The sequence below is a fragment of the Diplodia seriata genome (assembly GCF_021436955.1).
Source record: "Diplodia seriata strain FDS-637 chromosome Unknown scaffold_2, whole genome shotgun sequence".
Taxonomy (NCBI): domain Eukaryota; kingdom Fungi; phylum Ascomycota; class Dothideomycetes; order Botryosphaeriales; family Botryosphaeriaceae; genus Diplodia; species Diplodia seriata.
The window spans coordinates 3,553,619-3,569,620 of record NW_027117309.1 but is presented as its reverse complement, the minus strand read 5'-3'; the positions used below and the strand labels follow the sequence as shown (position 1 = coordinate 3,569,620).

At 57.7% G+C, this 16,002-nt stretch overlaps 7 protein-coding genes across 7 annotated transcripts; 3 read left to right on the top strand and 4 right to left on the bottom strand.

Annotated features, from left to right (window-relative positions):
- Window positions 1-191: 191 nt before the first annotated feature.
- On the top strand, window positions 192-1,287 carry SLS55_002426 (mitochondrial 54S ribosomal protein uL3m; the record flags this gene model as incomplete). The annotated part of the gene is made up of 3 exons (XM_066773908.1): window positions 192-818; window positions 890-1,103; window positions 1,160-1,287. 3 exons carry the CDS (start codon window positions 192-194, stop codon window positions 1,285-1,287), a joined length of 969 nt encoding a protein of 322 aa, XP_066636475.1.
- Window positions 1,288-2,867: 1,580 nt separating this feature from the next.
- Window positions 2,868-4,050, bottom strand: SLS55_002425 (uncharacterized protein; the record flags this gene model as incomplete). Its single annotated transcript, XM_066773907.1, has 3 exons — window positions 2,868-2,962; window positions 3,014-3,425; window positions 3,799-4,050. 3 exons carry the CDS (start codon window positions 4,048-4,050, stop codon window positions 2,868-2,870), a joined length of 759 nt encoding a protein of 252 aa, XP_066636474.1.
- A 1,089-nt stretch (window positions 4,051-5,139) lies between these two features.
- SLS55_002424 (uncharacterized protein) lies at window positions 5,140-6,049 on the bottom strand (the record flags this gene model as incomplete). The annotated part of the gene is made up of 3 exons (XM_066773906.1): window positions 5,140-5,239; window positions 5,291-5,633; window positions 5,689-6,049. 3 exons carry the CDS (start codon window positions 6,047-6,049, stop codon window positions 5,140-5,142), a joined length of 804 nt encoding a protein of 267 aa, XP_066636473.1.
- Window positions 6,050-6,898: 849 nt separating this feature from the next.
- SLS55_002423 (uncharacterized protein) lies at window positions 6,899-8,461 on the top strand (the record flags this gene model as incomplete). Its single annotated transcript, XM_066773905.1, has 3 exons — window positions 6,899-7,499; window positions 7,550-8,155; window positions 8,244-8,461. 3 exons carry the CDS (start codon window positions 6,899-6,901, stop codon window positions 8,459-8,461), a joined length of 1,425 nt encoding a protein of 474 aa, XP_066636472.1.
- A 491-nt stretch (window positions 8,462-8,952) lies between these two features.
- SLS55_002422 (uncharacterized protein) lies at window positions 8,953-10,242 on the bottom strand (the record flags this gene model as incomplete). Its single annotated transcript, XM_066773904.1, has 1 exon — window positions 8,953-10,242. One exon carries the CDS (start codon window positions 10,240-10,242, stop codon window positions 8,953-8,955), a length of 1,290 nt encoding a protein of 429 aa, XP_066636471.1.
- Window positions 10,243-11,312: 1,070 nt separating this feature from the next.
- On the top strand, window positions 11,313-12,138 carry SBH1 (Arf guanine nucleotide exchange factor sbh1; the record flags this gene model as incomplete). Its single annotated transcript, XM_066773903.1, has 4 exons — window positions 11,313-11,315; window positions 11,579-11,824; window positions 11,856-12,045; window positions 12,104-12,138. 4 exons carry the CDS (start codon window positions 11,313-11,315, stop codon window positions 12,136-12,138), a joined length of 474 nt encoding a protein of 157 aa, XP_066636470.1.
- Window positions 12,139-13,687: 1,549 nt separating this feature from the next.
- Window positions 13,688-15,577, bottom strand: SLS55_002420 (uncharacterized protein; the record flags this gene model as incomplete). The annotated part of the gene is made up of 1 exon (XM_066773902.1): window positions 13,688-15,577. One exon carries the CDS (start codon window positions 15,575-15,577, stop codon window positions 13,688-13,690), a length of 1,890 nt encoding a protein of 629 aa, XP_066636469.1.
- Window positions 15,578-16,002: the final 425 nt, after the last annotated feature.

Genomic DNA, 16,002 nt, shown 5'->3' with positions numbered 1-16,002 from the left:
GAATGCTTGCGGTGGGGTGTGCCACGACGTTGGCCGGTCGGCAACGACTTCGCCGTGTGTGTGGGTGCAGGCCGAGTACGGTGGGCTCAGCGGCCACCAGCGCAACCGCCGCGACGTCGACCAGAAAAGTCACAGGGTGCGGCCCGTCGATCAGCAACAGCCACTCCGGCGCCTCCACACAACCGCCAGCCATGCCAGCAAGACCGCAAGTCCGGCTGGGCCAGTTGGCCCTGCCTCTACGGCCCCGGCCGACCGCCTCGCCGCTCAATGCCTCGTCCTCGCCGCGCCATGCCCTCGCCGCAGCACCACAGCGGCTCCAACAGACCCGCGGCATCAAGTCCATCGTCGCGCACCCCTCGCCCACCGACCGCTTCAACCGCGGGCCCAACATGCGCGTGCTGGGCGCCTCGTCGACGGCGGCGCTGGCCCGCAAGGAATACACGACGCCGCTGCGGACGGGGGCGCTGGCGCTCAAGAAGGGCATGACGGCACTGTACGACCCGGCCACAGGCGTGCGCACGCCGTGCACGGTGCTGCAGCTCGACCGCTGCCAGGTCGTCGCGCACAAGACGCGCCACCGCCACGGCTACTGGGCCGTCGCCGTCGGCGCCGGCTGGAAGCACCCGAGCAACGTGACGCGGCCGCTGCTGGGCCACTTCTCGGCGCAGGGCGTCAGCCCGAAGCGGTGGGTGCGAGAGTTCCGCGTCCGCGACGAGCGCGGTCTCCTGGGCGTCGGCGAGCTGGTCGGCGCCGAGTGGTTCAAGGAGGGCCAGTTCGTGGACACGCGCGCGGACAGCCGGGGCATGGGTTTTGCGGGTGTAAGTGGCCGGCCCTTTTTCTATCCCTCGCCTAACGGGACGGGGATGCTGATGCTTTGTCCGTCGAACAGGGTATGAAGCGTTGGGGCTTCGGCGGTCAGCCCGCTTCTCACGGTCAATCGCTCGCCCACCGTATTATGGGTTCGTCCGGTGGTTCGCAGGGCTCTGGTTCGAGAGTGCTGCCTGGCAAGCGTATGCCTGGTCGTATGGGTGGCGAGCGTGTCACCGTGCAGAACCTCAAGGTCCTGAAGGTTGACCCTGAGAATGGCATCGTTGTTGTCAATGGTACGACTTCATCCCCCGAGCACACGGGATTTGCCCTCTGCTGACTGAAGACGTAGGTGCGGTCTCTGGTCCTAAGGGATGCATTGTCCAGATCCAAGATGCCATCAAAAAGCCGTGGCCCGATGTTCCTCTGATTACTTCGACAAAGGAAGTCGGGCAACCTGCTGCAGCTGAGGCGGCATGAAGTAAAAGGAGGCGTGGTGGGAATGCGCTGGTTTTCCCGTGCAGATCAAACTATGTACGTTCTAAGCAGTTCAGAGGCAAACTTGTCAACCCGTGAAAAGGAAGGGCTATAAGCAGGTCGTTCTTGGCCCCAAGAACGCTCCAGTGCGATCACAAAACTCACATTGCACCAAGATTCTCAAACTCAAAATCCACTACTTGTCTGTTATACGTGGGCAATTGAAGCAATTATCCGGACGTATATGCGGGGTTTCAATCCGCACAAGTCCGTCCAGGCAGCATAATTTGCAACCGCTATGGCACCATGTAATCAAAGTGTCTTTCCTTAGTTATCCATCTCTAAAACAATCGAAACGTGCCAGTCAAAGTGCGGATGGACGTGCGAATCATGCCTACTGAGACGATACGCACATCTTCTCCGGGCATTTGCGAGCTAAAGAGAATTTCATAGGTTTCATCTATCTAAAGTGAACCAAATTGTCGTATTGTTCCTAGACTTTGCACACTCACCGGAGACAGAAGCAATCAGATGAACATGCATGTGTCACTTATGCATGTACGTAAGGGTGAGTTTGTTTTAATGACCCAGGGGTAGTTTTCCTGTTGTACGATTCTGCACCTTGACCTTACAGAATAGCTGAAATCGAGGCGTAGGGACGTGTGTCCACACTAATGGGCCTTCACTTAATCCGGCAATATTACTGAATGTTAGGTCACCATCTTCACGTTTCCAGAGCAGCGCGTTCAGAAACTCAAGGCTGTCGTCAGACTGGGGGGTAATAAGGCTATTACCTACCGTAAGCAAAGTATGAGCATTGCTTGGAAATGCAACGCTCGACCAACTTAGATGCTGTGACATGGAATTAAATGTGCTCTAGGAAGTGATTGTTAATATCCTTTTATGCATCACTTACTGCGGGGCTCGAGGGTGGTCTCCTCATGCCATGAAGGGTATGGAGATGTAACAATCAGTCGAGTGCACATGTGAAACAATCCACTAGAGCCGAACCCACACAAGACGAAAGGCTCGCTTGAAACACTGACCCGAATGCCGTTGGTGGGATAACTGATTTGCTACTATGCACGTTTGACACGAGTATGCCAATGTTTCTAATATGCCTCATTCCGTAAAATGTTTATTATGTCCCCACCGTGCAACTCCTGGCAGGGTAGTCCGTCCATTGCCCTCTGAAGACCATAATAGTCATGGCGACTACCTCTGATTTGCGTATATTTATCATACTGGCCACTGATCCCCAACTTGTATGACATGTGAGCTGACCCATTTTGTGAAGACTCACAATGTTAGCCAGAGCCGAGATGTGAGCTTTACGCTAGAGCTTGATGATGGGCCGTTCGGGCCATGCGCTAGGGGATGGGGCCCCAATGATCAGCAAGCCGTAAATTTAGATGTCTTGTTTCCATCGTATCTCAAGTGGGGGCCTAATGTCGAGCATGTCGATCATTCCGTTGGTCCTAAGAAAATGTTGTTGCACTTGTACAATACTGGGATAGCCGAGCTGTGGGGACATCGAGCGAGAATCCTGTCAAAACAGTGAACTCGGTCTGTCTGTGCAGCCATCAATCGTCCCAGAGCCCGAATCCTCGCCACGAAGGGTCGATGGCGCCACTACGAGCTTGTCTGCGGACCCAGAAGGGGTGGTAAGTTGAGTAGTCTGTGCAGACTTGTTAGCAAGAAGAGTAATACGGATCATGGTGTGGTTTACCTCGCTCGCTATCAAGTCCCAACTGAGAAGCAACATTGACATAGCCTTCAGCATTCTTCTCGCCCGTCTTGACGATGTCCTTCAGCATATCCTCATCTCCGGCCCAAGGAGTACGGCAATAAGGGCAAGTCACGTTGTGGCCGCCCTTAGTGGCAGCCCATTGCTCGAAACAGGTCTTGTGTACGTTGTTGCCGCAAGCAGCTTTGCACCACACAATTGCGTCGCCAGTGGATTCGAAATCCTCGCAGCAGATGGGACAGTCGCCTTCCACGGACTTGCGTCCGCCATCGTTCTCACCAGGTGCGCCCGACGGGATCCGGGGGGCTTTAGAGAAGATTTCCACGAGTTCAGACCGGAGGAAGGCTAACTGATACTGGAGAATTGGAGGGGCCTTGAGCACACGGACAAGAATCTGAAGGCATTAGTAATTGTGACGCTGATTTCGAATCTTGTTGAAAACCTACATAGACGATATGCTTGCACTGATTTCCCTTTGCGGCATGAGGGCACGTGCAGCTGGGAACGAGCGAGATGTTAACGGTGTAGATATTACCTGTTGTTCCTGCGATGTCGATGTCTTCGTGTGGGCAAGCGTCTGTTCCTCCACGAGAGCGACCGATGACAAACATGCTGTTGTAGATCAGTGTTATTGGACCGGCAACCCGCGTGAGGCTGTGGAAGGGGGTAGGGCTCACCGCTGTGTCAGTGCTCGGTCTCTCACAGCATAGAATGATTGAGGTGCCTTGTCGCGGAATCTGCGGATCGTCAGCTCAACTACGTCATACGCAAAAATAGGTGCTAAGATCTTGCCGTTTGAGCCGCTTTTCTTTCGCCGGCGGCGACTCCAGCTTGGTTTGCTTCGCAGGCGCGGAAGCATCGGCATCATCGACGGCTGCATTGCCGCGGCGCTGGCGCTTCTTGACCGGAACTTCAGTGACCTCACCCGGCGGGTCTTCGGCGTACGAAACGGGCTTGCGTTTGCGCCCACTCGAGCGTGGCTGTGGAGGAGGTTGGGAATGTGTTGCTACACCGCTCATGTTGCTGGTGGAGTCCGGTGCGCCCATGGCGGCGTATATGGCGTGGGTGTCGTATGCGGCTGGAGATGACGCGGCTGAACAAGGTGAGCTGGAGTGATGAAGTGGCGGGTGGAGGCGTGGGGACGAGGCGGATTAAGGTTAGGTAGTATCGATAAGGCAGGCGCGAAAGCTTGACAGACAGGCGCGCTTGCACGTGATTAGAGCTAACCCTGACCGCACATGGGCTCGATCTTCCCGACTGGACCCCACTACAGGTTCCAGAATAATTGAGCCCACCCGCATCTGTCTCACAGGGATATCAACACCTACGTGGCAGTGAATTCTATGTCTAAACATCAAAGCTCGCATCTACATCTGGGCATTCGCTTCAGCTGCCCGTGTAGGAAGAATTGGAGCGTTTCCAGTGGGGCTCAGAGGGCTCAGATCTTTCGTTAGCCTGGTGTGACCCTGTCCCGCAAAAGGTGTTGTACCCTGCGTAATAAGTGGCTCCCTGGTGAATCCTGTGTTGGGATGTTGGAATCCATATTTACACGCAGGGATCTTCATCAACTGCCTACTTGCGCAGAGAGCAACGGCTATCGTAGAATGCGGAAGGTCCGATGCTCGCTACCCGCTGCTCCCGGCTGCTCGCCATCGTCGCCAACGCCCTGGTGTGATAGGGGCCCCCTTTGTGACCCGACCTCTGCTGATTTGCGGTGACGAATGCCAGCCGACGATTCGCGTTGCCCATTGGCGAATTCCGGCTCAGAGTCGTGCCATGTTTTGGGGCGCACCGCCGCGCCGTAGCGAAGCGTCCCTGATCGTCCGACATCATTTAAGTGGGTTTCGGATCTGCATTGCATCTGGCATTCAGCTCCGCCTGGATTAATCGTGTGTTCGGTATTGTTGCTTCTATCTAAATATTAAGAGATTTGGGTGACGACCAATGTGCTGTACTCTAAGAGCGGAAACCATCCCACAACCTGTAGCCCAAACGCCGCCCGCTGACCTGCCCAACGCTTTTTTTCGCAAACCCGACTGATGCCGGCCTCCGCTCTGGAGGCCTGCTTAATGCTGTGCAAACTGGGAGATTCGTTACGACGTAGTTGATTATGCCTGGCTCCGGCCGAACCCGAGCCGTTGCTTAAACGTTTGCTTCTCTGGGTCACCGTCCGGCGGCATGGTGTACGCCTTCTTGCTACCCAGCTTCCTGCCCGTTCGGACATCTCTCCGACTGGCGCAGCAGCAGCAAAGCCCGGACTGGATGATAAATGCAATCAGAATGCAACCGGCCGAGGTCCACATGAAGCCAAACATCTGGGCTCCGAGGACTGCTTTGATGTTGAGATCGTCCACTTGGGTGAGTGCGATCTTGAAGACAATGAAAATGGCCGTGGCGATGATACAGGCCACGAAAATGCAGAGCAGCGTGAACAATGATAAAATAGCGATTGGGCCTGCAGCCCAGCGCGTGTAGACGGCCAGAGGCGTCAGGAAAATGAGCGTGGTGGACAGGCAAGTTCCCGTCAGGAACAAGCCAAACATCCACTGGGAGGCCACCTTGAGGATGTCGAGGTATTTCAATGCTTCCTCGGGAATAGCAACTACGATAGGTGTTAGCATCTAATCGCATTGGGGACAAAGGCATTTGTGACGTACTGGTTGCGCCTGCGAACAGCTCGTTGAGTAGGATCTCCACGGGATTGAACCAGTAAAGGCTCTGGGGGTGGGAGCATTGGGTGACACCCTCGTTGATGTAACCTTCACAAAAGTTCCATAGTCCGACCTGATAGAAATCGTGCAGACCCAAGGTTTGGGCTATACTGTTGAGCAGCGTGGCGTTGGGTATCGAAGTCGGCACGATATGGCTGAGATCGAGCTTCATGAACCAGGTGTCGCGGAGAACGGTCTTATCGTGGGTGTTGCCGATCTCGACGAGCAGAAGGAAAAGAGCGGACAGGAAGAAGAAGAATGAGGAGATGACGGCGAAAATCTTGCGGGTGCGGGTTGCTCGTTTCATCTGCTTCCTGGAGAGGGTGGTGTTGGAACGCTTCAGGCCGCCGCCGGGCGAGGTGTTCCAGGGCGTTTCCTCGAACTGCGGGGCGCGGGTGACATCCTGGCTTGCGGCCACGGTGGGCGACGACCTTCCAGAGGCACCGGGCCCGTAGGAGCGCGACGAGGGCGTACGAGACGGCGGAGAGGACGGCATGGCGATGCCTGGTGGAGGGAGGAAGCGTGAGAGAAGGCTTTGTTGGAGTCGGGCCAGAAGAAGACCAGGCTGTGAGTGGACGGGCGGGCCGGGGTGCTGGGCAACGCCTGGAGCGCCGCGGTGGAAAGGACCGACATTATGAGACGGGCGGGCTGGTCGCCGGGCTCTGACCTCAGGCCGGTGTTTGCGACGCGTCAGGGCCTGCAGGCCGGCGTTGATGCAAGAGGCGCAAAGCGGGTCTGGGCGGCGGCGCGGCGTCGTGATTGGCGGCGATCGGGCGCCAGCCACGAAACAGCACCCCTGCTGCGAGCGCGCACCAGGCACCCGACCGCAGCCCATCCCATCCGGCCAGGCCCCGTCTTCGGCGCGCTCATGCCGTGACGATGTCAGAGAGCAGTGCTGGCTCCCGCCTAGCGCTGGCTAGCAGCGCGCCAAAGCTGCCGGTCCTCCTGACGCCCATGGGCCCGCCCTTCTATTTACTGCGTCTCAGACGTCATCCCAGCCTGTCTCTCAGCCGCACTTCTTTGCTCCACCGCCTGCGTCCTATGCGCTGCCTTCCCCGTAGCCCGTCTTGGCCCGCCCCGACCGTCTCTGTTTTTCTCCCCAGTCGAGCTCCCCTCCTCTCCACCTCCGCCCGCTCCTGCTGCTGATCGCTCCAGCATGCGTCTCTCCACCTGCTGGCTCGCCGCGCTCCTGTCCGCCGGCGTCCTCGCCCAAGGAAACGACGACAACGACAGCTCCAACTCGGGCTCCGGTTCCCGCTCTGCTTCCGGTTCCGGCTCAAGCGCCAACACGGTGGTTCTCACTGGCACAAACACGAAGCCCAGCGCGAGCGTGCCCACAGGCACCTACATCTCCTATTCTTCCACCGTTCGCGTGAGCACCGGCGACGATGACGACGGAACGGGCACCAAGACCAAGACTCCCACCGCAGGCGCCTCGGCCAGCGTCAGTGAAGAAAAGACGGTCACGGTGAAGACGCAACATACCATCACCTTGCTCACTGGCGCCGACGGCACCCGCACATACACCGGCGGCCCTCTGACTCCCACCCCTGGCAATTCCACGGCCTCCGAGACCAGCAGCTCCGCTGCTCCCACCAACACTCAGCCATGCAACGGCTACACGGATTTGTGCTCCCGCAAGTTTTCGAACGTGACCGAGGTCTGCGCCCACAACTCGCCCTTCACGGTCAAGAACAATGCCGCAGCCAACCAGAACTTCGACGTGACTACCCAGCTGAACGATGGCATCCGGATGCGTAAGTGGCACTTGGACCCTGAAGCGTGACCTGGTACTAACTCGATGCAGTCCAAGCTCAGGCCCACTACAACGGCACTGGGCAATTCAATTTGTGCCACACCTCTTGCGACATCCTCAATGCCGGCACGCTCGTGGATTATCTTAAGGAAGTCGCCAGCTGGGTGCAACAGCATCCTTATGACATTGTCACCATCCTGATTGGCAATGCCGACTACGCCACCGCAACCAACTTCACCACTCCGATCGAGGAGTCCGGCCTCAAGGCGTATGCGTACGAGCCACCGGTGATTCCAATGGGCGTTGAAGATTGGCCGACGTACTCGGAGATGATTCTCACGTCGAAGCGCGTTGTTTTCTTCTTGGACTATCAGGCAAACCAGACGGCAGTGCCCTACCTCATGGACGAATTCAGCCAGCTGTGGGAGACGCCTTTCGATCCGACCGACCAGGCGTTCCCTTGCACCGTGCAGCGCCCTCCGGACCTTCCTCAGGACCAGGCCAGGAACCGCATGTACATGATCAACCACAATCTCAACGCGGACATCTCGATTCTCGGCAACTCGATCCTTGTACCAAACAAAGTCAATCTGACTCTGACGAACGCCAATACAACTGACTACGGCGCTCTGGGCCTTTCGGTCGATCAATGCACGGGTAAGCTTGACCCTGCAGCTCAAACATGAAACTCAAGGCTGCACCCGAGAGAGTTTGAAACACGGAAGGGGCGCTAATCTTGTCACAGACATGTGGGGCAGACCTCCGAACCGCCTGAACGTCGATTATTACAACATTGGCAACATCAACGGCAGTGTCTTCGCTGCAGCTGCGGACGCCAACAATGTCACGTACAACGGCAAGTGCTGCGGGCTCGACAGTACCTCCGATGCCGTAACCGACTCTGCGGCCCGGCCGCTGCTCGCACTGGCCATCTCCATCTTTGTCGGCGTCGCCGTATTGTAAAGCTCCTTAATTTTTGAAAAGTCGTGTGTTGGGTGGATTTCTTTTCCGGAAATGTCGGTCGGCGGATACGTATATTACGACACATGGGTTCTCAGCATTGGCGACGGCGTTTTTGAGGGCTTTGGCGGGACTAGCGACAGCGATCATAGACACACGGTCGGCCCCAGGAGGCATCAATGCATTGCTATAGCAGCATCCTAATCTTAAAATCATTTCGCTTTTCCCCTCGCTCATCTTGCGGGCGAAACCTCGCATCTCCGAATTTATTGACGGCTGTGCGTTTCTCCAGGCCAGCCGCTCCACCTTGCGAGCACCGATGCCGTGGGAACGCCCCGCTGCTATTTGCGGTGACGGCTGCAGCGGCAAAGGCCGAGCGCGATCCCGGGCTCGTATCCTCCGTATTCGCCGGCACCTGCTTCCGTGGTGCCGCAGGGTGTTCCCGCCGCATCGCGTCGCCTTGCCTTCTGTTTGGCTGGTGGTTGTTCGTTGGCCTAGTCGCTAGCGCAGCTCTCAGCCACCTCCTTCAGGGACTTCTCATCCAACCCCAGCATTGCACGTCGGTTGCCCTCCCACTGCGCCCATGCGGCCGCTTGCAAGAGGCAGTCGGCCAGGTCGTCCAGTTTCTTGGGGCCGGCTAGCGGTGAGCTGCTGGCAGCTGACGGGGCCGGCGCAACTGACGCGTCCTTTTTGCGCTTCTTCGTGCCGCTGCCGCCGCCGTCGCCTCCTCCAGTCCTTTTCGCAGCTTTGGACAGCTTGGACAAGAAAAAGTCACGCATGCCGCGGGCTTCCGGCGTACCGAAACTGAGTTGCACGTTGCCGTCCGGCCGAGCAGACGCAGCCCCCTTGGCGTTTGCAAGCAGCCATTGCTCGACGAGCTTGACTTTGACCTTCTTCTCGACTTTGGTCCTGCTCAGCCTCTTTCCGTTACTCGCACCTGCGTCGTCTGCCGCGCTGGCCTCCGTCTCCTCCTCGGCCTCGGCCTCGGTCTCAGCATCGGCCTCGACGTTCTTTGCCGCCTTCGCGGCTGCCGAGCGCGAGCGGGAAGAGGGCCGTTTGAGCGCAGCGCTGCTGGCAGAAGCTTCGTGCAGAATCGCTCGGCCGAGCTCCGAATTCCCCACCCAGAAGGCGGCAACACGCGCTGGGCTGACGGGGAAAGCGCTAGGGAACGAGGGCGCTTCCAGGACGGCGGTTGGCAGGCGTGCGGAAGCCCCCTCCTGCCTGAGCGTCTCGAGGATGGCCCAGATCATGCCCTCGAGCATGTTGACGTGGTAGGTCCACTCTTGGATGGCGGCGGACGCGTTTGTACGGTAGCGCTGCTGCTCGATAAGAATGGTCTGCGGCGCGTAGGGCAGGAGCTTCCGCCTGAGCAGTGCGTAGGCCGCGCGCGAGAGAATGGACGGCCGGAACGACTCTTTGGCAGCTTGGGTAAGCTGGCTGCTCAGCTGGGCTGCGGGGTCTGTAGAGGAAGCCTGCTCTTCCTCTTGTTGGACGAGGTCGCTGACGGAGATGGGCTCCCAGGCCAGAACGTCGAGCTTCACCGAGGAAGCACTGCTGAGGGGTTGGATGGAAACATCGCACACGCAGAAAGCCATGTTGCGGATGCCCATGTCCACGCTGAGGATGCGGGTGGCCTTGGTGCCATGCTGAAGTTTGGCCACGTTGAGGTCTGAGTGGAAGCGTTCTGCGAGTTCTGGCTTTGTACCGCCAACGCCGCCGCCGATGCGTGCAAGAAGCGTCTTGAGTTGGGCCCCTGTAATGGCGCCCTTGACGCGCTTCGACATGAGAAGAGGCCCAACTACGGTGCCGAACCAGTTCGTTCACTGAGAAAGAAAGAAAAGGGAGGGTCAATGCAGCGTGAAAGCATTGGTATGACGAGACATGCGCTTTGCTTCGTTGCTGTTGCCTGTGCTTTCTATCAGAACATCGAGGTCAGGTGTTGAGAAGGCATGCTTGCTGTAGTGATGCTTGTATCGATCGTAGGAGACGCGACAGAAACAGAAAACCGAGACGCAAGGGTTTTCCGGAGAAATCCCGGAGGCGAAATCAAGATGATTCAGCATACGATGGTGTCCTGCATTGGAGCGGCGAGCGGTCGTCCCAAATCGTTGGGTTTGATCCGCTTCTTTGGCGACTAGCCTCTGTATAAATGTAGGCTCGACGGGATGGAAGAAGTGATCTAAGGGGAATACAAAGCAAATCAAAGCCGACAGCGAAAGAATTCATGTGTGTTATCCTTAGGCTGCATAGGGCCAGGCTCCTGGACGAGTCTACTAACCTTCGAGCCAGGTGGCTATGGTTCTTCCAGTGCACAGATGATAAAACTAAGACGGGAGCCTGGGAGTGACTCAACAGGTGTCGGAACAGGTGGTCGGAGGGAAGTAGGCAGCAAATCGCATTAAATTGGACGCCGCCGTTTGAATAGCCCTTTCTGCTGCACACCCACTTTGCGATTTGCATTGGCTGTCTCTTTCTTTATCTTTTTGGTCCAGTGCTGGGATTGCTGGCTGGTGGTGGTGATGGTCCTCCGGTAAACATGCCGTCCCAAGAAGGGATTGGACAGGGAAGCTTCGAGAGAGACCGTCGTTTACGGACGGTACACCGTTGATGGGAGGCAAGACAAACCCCACGCTGCGGATTGGAGCTTGGGCGCGGGCGGCGATGGTGTGGCTCGTGCAAGGGGAGGTTCGGTTGTGAAGGCGGCGCTAGCGATTCCAGAAGCGTGGCCTTAATCGGAGCGCGCGACTCCAGACACGCAGCGCTTCGACTCTCCACCACCACTCCCTACCCGCCCAACTTCCAGCTTTCGAGATACCCCGGTCTTTCCCGCCCAACACGCCTCACGATTAGCACCATGGTACGTTCCTCCAGCCCGCCCAACACGCCCGCGCCTTCAATGCACCAGCCAGCCGTCTTGCGCTTTCCACGCGGGAAGATGAGCGCCGCCCTCGCTTTGGAGCTCGCTGGACTCGCGCCGTCACTTCGCCGTCGTTACTGCCAACACTTGCTCGGGGGCGTTTCGCCATTCCCCGAAGCTCCAGCAACAGCATTCGCTCGTCTTTGCTCGCCCTTTACGCATCGTAATTCAATTGCGCCTCAAGCTGACAATCGACCCTCCAGTCTTCCCCTCGCTCCAGCTCTCCCGTCAACTCTCCCCCAGCCACCGGTTCTACCACGGCCCGCCCCTCGTCTCCCAAGCCCCCGGGTGGCCCTGCAGTGGCCATCAGGAGGAAGGCTGCCGCCGACCGCGCCGACAAGGCTGCCAATGCCCGTCCCAGCAGCACCCGCGCCGCCGGCGCTGGCGGTAGCAGCAGCACCATGCTGAGTACGTACTCCCATGCATACTATCAGTCGTTCGAGGAGCTAGTGGGGAACCGCAAGTTGTGCGCGTTGATAGGGACTATTGCGCAATGACGCTGCAAACAAGCGCTACGGCCCCATTGGTCTCACAGATGAACGAGGGAAAATTAGGCAAGCTAACATGGATACAGGGCTCTACACCGACGAGTCTCCCGGTCTCAAGGTCGACCCGGTTGTCGTTCTCGTTCTGTCTGTCGGCTTCATCATCAGTGTCGTCGCTCTGCACGGTAAGTTCCACCGTTCAAAGGGATATCATCGAACCGGAGAGCTGACCCATTTCTACAGTCATCGCCAAGATCACCAAGAAGTTCTCGGCATAAATGACCGCATGCCACCACAAATCTGTTCCGAGAAAGCTGGGTTGCCAACGGAATCGGGACTAGCTCGAGAATGTGGCGGAACAATGGCGGACAAGGCAGCATTGATGGGGCGTTGAGAGGAGGAGCTTTCCTCGCATTCACAAAAGCTGGGTACGGCTGTGGACACGGCCGCTTTAAACTGGTTCTCGAAAGCAATGGCTGCAACTACGATGTATCATACCACATGGGTTTTGGGGGATTGGGAATATCAAAGTTCTTTTCATGGCGCATCAACACGGTTCTTTTCCCGAAGCGGGGCCGGTCTCAGAGGTATTGCAACATTACTGTTACCAGGCATGTAGACTCGAAGCAAACGTCCGGACGCATAAATCCAGCAGACGACGATATTAACATCCCAATGGCTCCTTCAACTCCTCATGCCTGGGGAGCAATGGTTGCAATGTAACGAGCATGCATCGATGAACCCTCCTACGGTGCATGGCTTGTGGCCAATGACATAGTTTAGGATGCATCCAATACCTCCGTGCGTACAGGAATCCCTAAGACGCACAGCATAAGCCACCGAGTTCATGTGGAATGCGGTTGAGAGAAATCCCGAAAGAGGCTGACATGGAAATACGACTATGAAAAGCAAGAATTGAAAAGGCAACCTAGCTTGCATTTGCTGTTCTTGGTAGTCCAATCTCATCGCAAGCAAGACCATACGACTGAGCGAAGCCACCCCAAGCCTTATTCACACACTTATCATCACTTTTGCCCTCGGCATGCTTCTGAGGGAGGACGACCGCTCTCCGCTCGCCCCGGAACGTTGCCATCCACTGCTACGCCCCCGCACCTCATAGACACTGTGTTCATGGCTTGGTCGCCATTCCCCGACCCTGCCCTGCAATTACCCAGAATCTTGAAACCCGCAAGAGCTATTCCGCGAGAGCTCACCGGTGGAAACGGGGAATGGCTGCCGTGTCATACACCCTCTCTCCGAGGTGGCGGGGACCAGACCGGTGTGGTGGCAAACAAAGGTTACTTTGCAGCAGGCGGGAGCCGTGACTCTTTTCCGAATGAGACCCTCCACCCTCCACCTTGAACTTTCGCCGCTTGGCGCCATCAGGCGTCCGAAACAAGGCCGGTAGCAGACGGAGTCCACTCCACATACGCTATTGCTTTTCTCTTCCTTTTCCTCCCACCTCTTTCCCTGCTGCCCCGCCATCCAAACCACGCCGTGTTAGAATTTATTCGCTCGCTGCGTTGATCTCTCTCTCTTCTTCCCCTTTTGCTGTTGCCGCTCCACTTCTTGTACAAGGGAAACGTGCGGAACTCTAGAGAAAATATACAAATGCCCTGGCCAATCGGCTCGAACTTTTCCGGGTAGCTGCATTACATTTTATGCAGCCAGCCTTGGGGATTACCGCCTGTTCCTTCCCAGCCTCGCATTAAGTATCCAATATATGGCATTTGAGTCCCCCTTCGATAACCAAAAAAGAGATCCCACCTTGTGCCTTTCCCCTTCCACTTCCGGTATGCTACACCAAAGAAAAATTTTCCAAACATCTTATAGATCCAATCCCCCTGCAAACTCATCTTCGTCCAGCTCCCTGTCCTTTGCGTATCTTTCTTCTCGTTGCCTAGCCAGCCTTTCCGCCTCGGAGTCGCCGTCCTCGCCCTCCTCGTCCTCCTCGGTCTCCTCTTTGAGCGGCTGCTGCAAAGAAGCTGACCTAGTTTTGCTGTTCTTCTTCCTACTTCCACTTTCATTCTGCGCCTTGTCCCTCTCCGCCATGCGTCGCGCGAAGTTCAGCGCCATGTATGACTCGCCCAGACTGGTACCTCGCAACACGCTCCCATAGCTGTTCGAGAGGCTTTCGCTGCTGAATCCTCCCACCGGAAGGGGTACCTCGACAGCGCTGAGGGACGTCTCGTCCGGCCTCAGATGGCTTGGCGGCGGGCGGGAGCGGGTTGGATAGAAGATCCCGGTGTTGTTGGCGTCGACAAAGCTACTTGACAAGAGAGAAGCGGACGTATTTGGAGGGGTGGATTGGTACGCAGGACCAATGCTGCGCGCAGAGGAAGCACCAATCTCAGGTGCGGTGGACGACAGGGCTGTTGTCGTGGCTGCTCGTACGGGAGTGTATGTGGGCAAGCCGGCGCTCGACTGCGTCTTGGCCCTCTTCTTCTTTTTCTTCTTTGGCTCCTTCGGTGCTGACTTGGCCTCCTCGGTGAGTGATGATCTCCTTCCTAGGCTCGCAGTTGGACGCTGAGGGATCTCTTCCTTGTTGAAATTGATGGGACTCTCTGCGTAGTTTGGTTTGCTCTGGGGGGGAGACTGCTGCTTCTCGGGGCCTGCATTCTCGATGACAGCTTCTCCATCAGTAGCTTGCGCTTTTGACTTTCCTTTCTCGGGAGACACCGATGCTGGTGTATCGGCTTGATTATGAGCGACCTTTTCCTCAGCATGGTTGTGATTCTGGCTAGACGATGCTGACAACAGATCTTCAGTAGGAATCTCCTCGGTGTAAACTCTCTCCGGCTCTGACTTCCACCGTTCTGCTTCCTCAATCTCCCTTTGAATTGCCCGGAGAGTCTCCTCGGAAAGCGATGACTCGGCACTGGTCTCCTGAGAGCTCAAATGTCGGTCATCCGGCGGCGATTGTGTTGGCGTTACAATCCTGGGCCCCAAGCTCAGACGGACGGCCTTGCGAGCGCTTCCGGGACGTTCTCCGTTGGACTGTTTGAGCGAGGAGCGGCGCGGAGCCGGGCTATGCTTGAGGACCGGCGGCATGGTGGAGGAACGCACGAGTTCAGAACGAGGGTCTCTGGCGGGTCTGATATTACCTCCGTTGGCAGCGGGGGCGGAGCTGCTCAGCTGGTCCTGGTCCTCGAGCAACGGCAAAAAGCCGGGCAGCAACTGGAGGATTTCCGAGTCTCTTTCACGGACGCTGCCCAAAGAAAGCGGGTGAGCAGCGACGTCAGGCACGCTGGAATGCCGAGCCTCGGCGACTGCAACCTCTTCCGACACAGCCTCGGCCCTTTTGCGCGCGTCTTCCTCGCGCTGCTTTGTGAACCACTTGGCCTCGTTGTCGTCGTCCATGAGATGCGGCGCGGGAGCATGGTCGTCGCACACATCAACCATTGCCTGCTCGTGGTCGCGCTCCTGCTGGGCGGCGCGGCGCTTCAGGCGCTCGTCGGCACGCAGGTCGTAGCGGCGGTTCTTCTCGGCGACATAGTCGTTGAATTGCCCCTGTTTCTTCGCAATGTAGCGGTTGACCTTGGCGTCGAGCTCCTGGCGCTTCTGCTCGAGGCTCTGCAGCAATGCGTCGTCGAACTCGGGCGGGTCGCGGTGGCGGACCCACGAGGTATCAGGCATGTGAAGGTAGCGGTAGGTGTTGCGGTCCGGGTCGTGGATGTGCTCGGGCGGCGACGGGGGCCGGTGGTGGGCGGCAGCCATTGTGCGAGGAGCGGGCGGCTTGCAGAGACAGGATGCCGGGTGACATCAGCGGCCAGGCGCGCGGAGTGAGAGGGACGAGAGCAGCCGGGGCGCAGGCAGGTTGGGGAGGGAGGATCGGTGGTGCGAAGATCGCGTGGAGTTTGGTGTGAAGATCTCGAGGGGCGGGCTGGGCCTTGGGGCGCGCGCACGAGGCGGTCAACGGCGCTGGTCTTGCGGTGGGACGGCGTCAGAAGGCGCGCGCAGGGTGCATATCAGCTCTGGCATGTGCTCTCGACACGGCAGGCGAGGCGAGGCGAGGCTTCGGAGCCCACCCAGGCCTCTCCGTCTTCGGCGATGGCGTGGTAAGGCTGAGGAGTTTTCCATGCTGGTGCCGCCGTCGTTTGGATCAGCGCACCCGACGGCCACAAGCAGTAAGCGAGCCCCAG